Here is a 9413-nt window from a genome sequence, read left to right on the forward strand (position 1 = left end):
CCTCCGCTTGGGGGTGTTGGCTGATGAGAGAGGCTCAACATCACCCGTCAGTGTGCGCTCCCAGCGCAGAAACCAACCGTGTCCTGGGCTGCATCAAAAGGAGCATGGCCAGCAGGTGGAGGGAGGGCATTCTGCCCCTCTACGCTGCTCTTGTGAGACCCTCCCCTGCAGTCCTGCGTCCAGCTCTGGGGTCCCAACACAAGAGGGACGTGGAGCTGCTCGAGTGAGTCCAGAGGAGGCCACAAAGATGCTCCCAGGGCTGGAGCAGCTCTGCTCTGGAGACAGGCTGAGAGAGCTGGCCTTGTTCAGCCTGGAGAAGAGAAGGCTCCAGGGAGACCTTAGAGCAGCTTCCAGTGTCTGAAGGGGCTGACAAGAAATCTGGAGAGGGGCTTTTTACAGAGACATGTAGTAACAGGACAAGGGGGAATGGCTTTGAGCTGACAGAGGGGAGATTGAGATTACATATTAAGAAAAAGTTCTTCCCTGTCAGGGTGCTGAGGCGCTGGCACAGGTTGCCCAGAGCAGCTGTGGCTGCCCCCTCCCTGGCAGGGTTCAAGGCCAAGGTGGGGAGGGCTTGGAGCAACCTGGTCTAGCAGAAGGGGTCCCTGTCTTTGGCAGGGGGGGGGGTCCCTTCCAGCTCAAACCAAATGGTGAAGTGCTTCATGACATGAGGCCAGAACTTCCACACAGATTTACTTCATCACAGATGCCTACAGCAAGGCAAAGGGTCTGTCAGGCCTCCTCCTTCACATGGCAGCATGTACAGAGGCCACAGGTATTGCAAAGGAGGTTGGGCCTGAGGTGGCCAAGAAACAGTGTGGCTGCTTCTGTTGAGGGAGCACATTACAGGGCAGCCCATGCCATTGGGATTATTTTGCTTTCAGTTCTTCAAAGTCAGAAGAGAAATACCCTCAACAGGAAGCATGCTGGGCATTCTTGATCCTTACACTACCTGCAGAAATTGCACCTGCAGGAAAGGAGCATTTTACTACTCTCACATGTGGCTGTCTTGCTGCCAGCACACAGAGCACCTTGTCATTAATATGGGTCAACCAAAATGAGAACCGCAGGAAGCAGAAGCTTCCTTAGAATTTAAAACCTTGCTGCTGTGAAAACTGGTAGATGTGTTCCCTCTCTTGCTTCTCTCCTTATCTCCCATCCCCACACCAGCTCTGGCTCTTAGGGAAGCGACCAAGCCTGTCAAAGTATTTTGGCTTTTTTGGTATTTGCTTTTATATTTCTCCTGGGAGTTGGATGAGCTGAACTTGCTCACCAAGGGGACAAACCAGAAACACAAGCCAAAGAAGTGCCTGGTGAGGATTACTATGTCACACACACAGTGAGGAATGTGGTCATCTTCAGGACCCGAGAGGTTGCAGTAACCCACTTCGGATGAGGCTGCTGGTATAGGTTTTGTACATTTTGCAGTTATAGTTGGCTTTTAGTTAATGTTCAACTTTACAGTCTTGCTTTTTTTCCATTCTGCTTAATAAAAAATTATTCTTATGTAAGATGTCATTCTTACAGAGGACAAGATCCAGTAAGATGAAGAAACACACCTTTGGATATATACACACACGCCAAAATACACTCCTGAACTATTTAGACCTTTCAAATGGCTAATTTATGTAATTTTTGTATTTACTGTCAGCAGAATCACAGCAGCAGAATTTGCTATCAATGGCAAGGAAGGAAGTCTGTGCAAGACCAAACAGTAAGATGCAAAAATCCTAACAGGGCTGGCATTCCAAACCCTTAGAGGGGTACAGCAGGACTGCCAGGACCATAGAAACAAAGTGTCTCAAGCTGCAGAGACAGTTGCATCAGGCATGCTCATCAGACCACTGCAGGGGCGACATATGCAGGAAGAGGCCAGAAACTGCCCTACACCCCTCCAAACTGTTCCCAACCTGCTCTGAAATCCTGAACAACCCATTACACCCACCAGCAATAACTCTGAGAAGCACAGAGTGCCTGTGCTCAGACACCACAGAGACAGGCAGCAGTGCCAGAGCAGGTACCATCTTTTGAGCAAGTTAAAACTAGACATCAGACTTCAGAAACTGATTGTAAACCAAAGCTGAATAGAGTTAAAAAAATAAATGCTTTCTCCTCAGATGCTTTGAAAATGGAGAGTTTACTTCTTACGTGCTTATCGTGACTGGAAAGGCCAAGTGTCACTCCATGAAAACAGTCACTACCTCTGCCTTAAAGAACACTTTAATTAATGAAAGATTGTATTTGACTGCATGGCTAAGACAGCAAACAACCCAAACAAAGGTAAAGATTAAACAGCAACAGATCTATACTGAAAGAAGGCTTCTAGCACAATGGCTGAGGCAGCAAGAGGAAAAGTGATTGACTTGCAGCTGGTCTCCAGTTGTAACTTTCTCAAAAAGCATCTCAGAGCACATCATTCCTTTATGAGAAGCCCCCCCATTACTAGAGACATGCAGGCAAAGAAAAAGCACAATTCACAATTTTGCTTGATGTGTTGTTAGTGCTTTCAACAGAATTTCAGGATTTGTTGGTTTTTAAAATTTAAAACATCAGAAGATACTGCTGTCAAGGATTTTGTTACTAATTTCCCAGAACCAAGTTACAGATCATCACCTCTACAGAGGTTCAAAAAAAGGACACATTTAAAACATTTTCTAACATTGGTGACTAGCACATACACTCAGCAATGTAGAGTTGTGTTTTGCTCTTTCAAACATGGAGAGTGGAGAAGTATCTTATTACAAGCAAAGAAAGGTCAAAAGATGGCTTTATAATAGCAATAGATAAAACAATCTAGCAAGAATACTTCTGCTGAGTAGCAGCTGGTCAACTCTTCACCAGCCTCAACCTCCTCCAGGCCTCAGCTTCCCCACAAGTCTAAGTGGCAATTCTTTTGAATTGCGTTAGTTCCAGCCACGCGTGGTAGTTATATGAATCTTTAATTACAGTTATGTCATTACTGACAACTTCAGTTGCTGTTCCCCCTTTTGGTTTAACTTTCTCCATCATAACTGTCTTCTGGACTACATTTTTTTAATATTATACATTTTAAATCAAACTCAAAACAGTTTGAGTATGAAAATTAAACAGCAGTAAATATAGGTAATACAACTGTACAAGAATAAAGTTGCAGAACACTAGCAATAAGACAACAGAAGTATCTTTTCCTAATGACAGCAAGTGTCAGATTTGCATAAGTGACCTCTATGAACAGAGGCAAATATAAGCCCACAACCACTTATACTGTTAGCATTTAAGAAAGATCCTTGGCTTTGGCAGTGGGGGAGTAACCTGTTTTTTCCCCTCTTTCTCTAAGAAAAGGGTTAGTGTATGAGAACAGTATCTGCAAGACTGGCTGTCCAGTTATACTCGTTACCTGTTGTGCTAACAATGCCATTCAACACATAGCCTAAATTCCAGTAACATACTTCAATTAAACAGAACAGTGGTTGTGTTGAGTGAAGCTTCAACCTTGCAGGTGGCGGACAACTGGAAATACAGACTCATTTTTTAGCTTTAGCTTTACCTCTGTGGAACGTGCACCCTTTCCACAAAAAGCTCCAAACTCTCATTTTAAGATGACACCATCAGTTATTTTTGTTTTTAAACACTAACAGTATTCACATTCAAAATTCTGTAAATGCAAGTGCTAGAAAATAAGCTGCATTCCAGAAAAGAACAATTTCATTTCTTTAAGGTCTGGGGGCATAAATTATTAAAACTTCTCAAAATACAGAACTCTCTGTGACCCAAAGTGATCCCCCCACAAAACTAACAATTTTACAACTTGTTTGCAGGAAGATTTGCCCAACACAGGAGAAAGCATTACCACAGCTTTAATTCTCATTCCACCATGTGCCTGTGGTTCTGCTGATCTACTCTGCAACAGGGCTTTTAAGCATCTGAAGGATCGTCTTTTGCTTATTCTTAGGTAGTGTACAAATATCATTTGCATCACTGGTATTAACCACACAATTCAACACCTTTCCTCCTTTGATGCTGGGCGATTTCATCCGGACTCTGGTAGGGGACTGCCAGTTTTCATTGCAAGAACCTCTGCGAGTTTTGCGGTGGTTTGTTTCAACCTGTTTTTTTGGTACCTTTGCATCTTTTGCCACCTTAGAACTTCCCTTTCTAGCAGGAGAGTCTTTCACCAACTGAGGTGGTTTGGTGCGAAGAAGATACTGATCTGGAGATCCCTTTTGTCGATTAAGTGTCCTTTCCTCCTTGTTGATCTGTTTTTGCAGCTGCAGAGCCAGAAGCCTGTCCTGCTCCTCTTGCATACGTCTTTCATAGAACTCCTTCTCAAAGGCTTTCTGCATTTGCAAGTTAAAATCATTTATCAGCTCCCCTTGCTCCTCTAAACTTTCTGGAAAAGTTCTTCTTCTCTTATCAAGCACACAAAAGTCAACCACTGCTTCAGCTGGTGGCTCCAGCAACTTTCTTTTTGGAGTCTCCCTAGTGTTCTGCAAGCTCTCTGGTTTCTCTTCATCTGAGTGTCTAGCCACCTTCATAAGGTCACATACTACACTTGTGCTGTCAGACATCACAGAATTTGCTGTTGATTGAATACAGGTATGAGGTTAAGCAGAATTTTCAGGGTTTATGCTTTCTACATGTGTTAAACTGCCACTGTCTGACTCAATTCCATCATCTTCTTCTTTAGATCTAAGAACTGCTGCAGAGCCTTCCCCTTTTGTGATTCCATGAAACGCATCTGGAATCTCATCTCCTACACAATTTGTTCCTGGTGGTTTTTCCTGCTTGACAGCAGTAGTTTCCCCCGAAGTAGAGGTACTGAAATAGTTCATGCACGATTCCAAAAACAAATCCATAGCACTGGAATCTTTAATGACACCAGTCAGCTGTGGAGACAGTGTTGGCATTTCCTCTTGCTCATCTTGCCATGCTGAACTGCTGCCTTCATTACCATTGGTCTCCTGAAAAAAACAGAGAGACCACTAATAAAGTAAATTTATCAAAAGCCAGTGGGTATGAATACAACACAAATCTCACTTCTCATAGCTGTACTGTTCATAACTACTCTGGGGCATTAACTTGGATTCTTCTCTTTAGAAAAAAAAACATAATTGTTTAATAATAATGAAAATATTGAAAACAACCTACAGAAGTCTAGCTAAAGGACTGAAAACACAACTGCTGCATTCGCCTCTCATGAATGACTCAAATCAACTGTTCAAACCTGCTCATCTTCTTTTGGAGCCTAACAGGACAGGTAAGACAGACATACAGAATGATGAAAAATCAGAGTGCAACTTCCTCCAGTGAGCTCCAGAACCATCATTTTAGTTTTACACACCACTGGTTGCAATCAGAGCTCGCTGAAGACATTCAGGTAAGGTGCCTGTAAGGGTGTACAAGGTAATCATCAAAGTAAGCCATAGGTTCACATCTGCAGACCGTCAAGCATGGTTTCTTCCCTTTCCATTTTGAGAAATCATGAATACTGAAGGTAGTTCAAAAAGAGCAAGTTAAACTGGCCAGTGCTGATGTGCCAGGGGAATACAGGATTGCCAATGCTACAGGCAAGGGGAAAGTTAACTCATAATTATTAACACTGAGATTTATAACAAAATTATTCTACTTACCACAGAGCCAGAGTCACTCCTGCCTCTTGTTCTAGAGAATGATGCTGATCCCAATGTATGATGAAGTTTTGGAGACAGATACCTTAAAAGTAAAAAAACAAAAACAAAAACAAACAAAACCCTTTAAAAATCTTTTTTTCTTTGAATTGTCAGTGCTTTGCATTATTTGAGATCTTCAGGTTCATTCTGACAAACACAAACAAGAAGAAAAGAACAAATGCTTCCGTTCTCCTCCATTTTATCCTCTGAGGAGATGTTTTAACATGCAACAATTTACATTTACCTCAGATTATCCAGGAAATTTGGTCTACAGGATTCCAAAGAAGCAAATGGAGAAGAGGGACATTATACCAAGAAAAAGACTAACAATTAGAGAGAAAAAACTTGAATTACTTACTTTTGAATGTCTCCAGAGTTGCTTGGTTTGCTCTTCGTCTTGCACAAATTAGCTGGGGATGTTTCAAGTGAGACACTGCCTGCTCGTGCAGGACTGCTGAGCACGTGTCCTTTGGAATCATCATTCTTCGATGACAAAGACAAACAACATAGTGTTATATAAAACAAAACACAACACAAACTGGAGAAAACCCAGAGAACTACTTTCTTCTGCTGCAGAATTAGTTACCTTTGTCCAAAGAATTCTACAACTGTAAGTAATGTATAGTTAGGGAATAAGAAATGTTACATGTATCTTTCCTGTATCTAGCACTAAGGGAGGACAAGAGGTTTTCCTCAAGTAAGTACACAGGTTTTATCATCACATTATCAGGCAGCAAAAACCAACCAATCAAAATCCCCAAACAAATTAGCAAAACAAAGAAACAAAAAAAGCCCAAATCATAAACTTTCATTTTCACTGTACATTTTGGTCTTTTCAGTGCAGGTTACAGATACCAAATTCCTCCAAACAAGTATTTTTAAAATCATGGGGAAAAGGAAGTATTCAGAGGAAACCCAATGTTTTAAAATGTTTCACAATGAAAACACCCAGACCACATGTTTCAAGTGTCTATTACACAGGTAGAAATGTTTGGGGTATTTCATCCTCCTGCTGGTTCTTCAAAAATGAACAGTCAATCAAGGATCTAAAGCACCAGGGGCCAACAACAGCTTCCAACTACAATTAATTTAATTTATTTCATTCAAAGTTTTAATTTTTGCTCTGAAAAGTCTAAGTTGCTTGCACTGTATCAATGTTTTCTACTGTCCCCCTTGTTCGTAACTCACCAGGCTGTTACTCAGCTGCCAGGCCAACTCTTCATCTTGCTTCAGCTGTTTCTCCATCTCCCTCCGCCTCTCTTCTGCCAATCTCTGTTCCTCCTCCTCCTCTGCCAGAAGGCGCTGAATGTATTCCTCACTCGCCTTGTTCTCCTCTTGCTCATGCGCTCGCCTTTCTGCCTCCACCTATAAAAGGCTTTTCTAAATGCATCTGCATACTACTGTAGGACCACACATTATGCCAGAACCCTTCAGCTGACGCTCCTTAAATGTGAACAATGCACTCTTCACAAAGCCACAGCACACTTCAATACCAGTATTTAATTACAGAAGTCTCCAAAGATGTAAGAATGAAACTAATACTGTGTGTAAGGTCTTCAGTTTGATAACAGTGACCTGTCTTTTGGTTTCTGTAAGACTATAACATCGACATTGCTCACTGCAAGGTTAAATTCCATCATCTTTTCAAAATGTTAATAACAAAATCTATGATCTCCAAATACATGGATCTAGAGATGAAACATGCAAAATCTTAAGGGGCAGATCAAGAACATCAATTCTGCCTTCCTTGAGGCAGACATCCTCTCTTGATAACTCAGTTATCAGTAACTCCACAAGGACAGCGAAGTACTTCAAGAATTAATAAAGCTTTCTTAACTGGGCAGTGGAATTTGGAGATTTGCTTTAGAGAAGAGCATCAAGCTGTAATACTACAGAATTTAAGTGTGAGTTTGTTAGAAATCATGTGTTGATTTCTTATGATTGGCACCAGACACCACGACTTACTTCGCTGCTTTTGGGCACCATCTCCATTAACCATCAGAACTATTGCTACCAATCAATCTTATCCCTTAATTACCATAAAAGAGAATCCCACAGTCCTCTGCTCGTAACCTCTGCTCTTGTAACAACCAACAGGGCAGTCAGGAAAAGGAGCATTTTGATATAATTTCCAACTATAATTCTTACTACTACCGGGCCCTTCTAATTATCTTTCTTTTTCATTAAATAACACTCCAGCTGTTTGTGGGAACAATTAAAATAACTAGATCCAAACATTTATGCTTTTAAATACATTTTTAGACTTACCTTGCTAATCTCTGCTTCATATTCCTGCCTCAGTTCCCCAGGCTTGCTCAGCTGGTGCTGCGGATGGGGGACACAGACTAATGGAGAGGAAGGAGAGAAAAAAAAACAAGTGAGGAACGAAACAAGATCACAACAGTCAGCAAGAAAATATTTTAACAAAAGATTCTTTCCATACCCTGTCACAAGAATGATGTGACTTATATCAAGCGCTACATGAGAAAGCACTGTGTTACAAAATGGCCAGTGCAGTTTTCCAAGCACTGTATATGAAGCAAATACCTACGCTGACCATAACTTAAGTCTTTTGCTTTTTGCCGCTGAAAGAGCTTCTTAATATAGCAAGTGGCACAACATGTCACAGAGCCAACCTACCAATTAGCCTCCCTCAAGGGAGCTTACAATATAATAAACCCCCAAAATCCTTCTTCAAAGAATTAATCAGATTTCACTTCCTTTTCTCTGACACCACAATTTTAGGCTCAGAGACTCTGGCACAGACTAAAGCCCTAGAATTTCTAACCAAGCTAATTAACAGCATCTACGAGTGAACAACTCTGAACCACTACATTTACTTGCCAGTGATAAACACACACAGACAAACACTCCACTTTCAGGTTTTACAGTAAAAGTTGTGTCTGTAACAAATTACAGCCTTTGCAAGGCTAGGCAGCCACACACCAACACTTTGTGCAGAACACATGAACAAATATGCTCTTAAAAGATCAAATATAACTCCCCCTCTGACCTACACATGAAAATGGCAGAGGTGGCCATTTCTGCCTTGCAAGCCCCTTTCACAGGAGAGCTCTGACACTGCATTTGCTAGCACTAACACCTGCCTATGCACAGCTTCTTTCACAACATCCGAAGTCCACCAACAGTAATTATTTTGGTAATGCAGAGACATCTCAGGACAAGTGACATTTTACTTACTTTCATCTTCCAAATCCTGTCCGTTAATCCTACGCTCACATTCCTTTGGGTAATGCTTCTGGATCTTTTCCCAGAGCTCCCAATTGACAAGAGTATTCCTGCGGGCATTATACCGTGCCCAAGAAGAGACCCGACGCCGACAAAAAGGGCAACAAAGACTGGCTTTTTCAACTGTCAGCTGGAAACAAGAGTTACAGAGGGTATGGTTGCATGGCAGTGTCACAGGCTCTACAAAGATCTCCATGCAGATTTGGCAGAGGCAGTCAGACAACGATAGCGGAGCCCCCGGTTTCTTCAACATATTGGCTTGAAGTGAAGGAACAAGACTAGTACAACATCAGCACCTGAAAGCAAAAAGAAACATGTATTTTACTTCCCATCATGACTATAAAAGAAAACAGAAAACGCTCAGTTTTACAGCTACTTTATGAAAACATTAGATTTAAGAAGTCTGCTTATGTGGTTACTTTTGCTCCTGATCCAAGATATTTTTGAATTTGAGAGGAAGACAGAAATCTTTCCAGAAGACATGGAGAAACTGTAGCAAGTTTTCCTACCTAAGTA

At 41.7% G+C, this 9413-nt stretch overlaps 1 protein-coding gene across 1 annotated transcript; it reads right to left on the reverse strand.

The window, feature by feature from the left end:
• Positions 1-3875: 3875 nt before the first annotated feature.
• On the reverse strand, positions 3876-9150 carry RNF168 (ring finger protein 168, E3 ubiquitin protein ligase). The gene is given in 6 exon segments (XM_010017855.1): positions 3876-4940; positions 5610-5691; positions 6007-6131; positions 6837-7013; positions 7917-7993; positions 8850-9150. Coding segments are annotated over 6 exon segments (1827 nt in total).
• Between the last annotated feature and the right edge of the window lie 263 nt (positions 9151-9413).

The sequence above is a fragment of the Nestor notabilis genome, unplaced genomic scaffold (assembly GCF_000696875.1).
Source record: "Nestor notabilis isolate BGI_N333 unplaced genomic scaffold, ASM69687v1 scaffold21617, whole genome shotgun sequence".
In the NCBI taxonomy this organism is placed as follows: Eukaryota; Metazoa; Chordata; class Aves; order Psittaciformes; family Psittacidae; genus Nestor; species Nestor notabilis.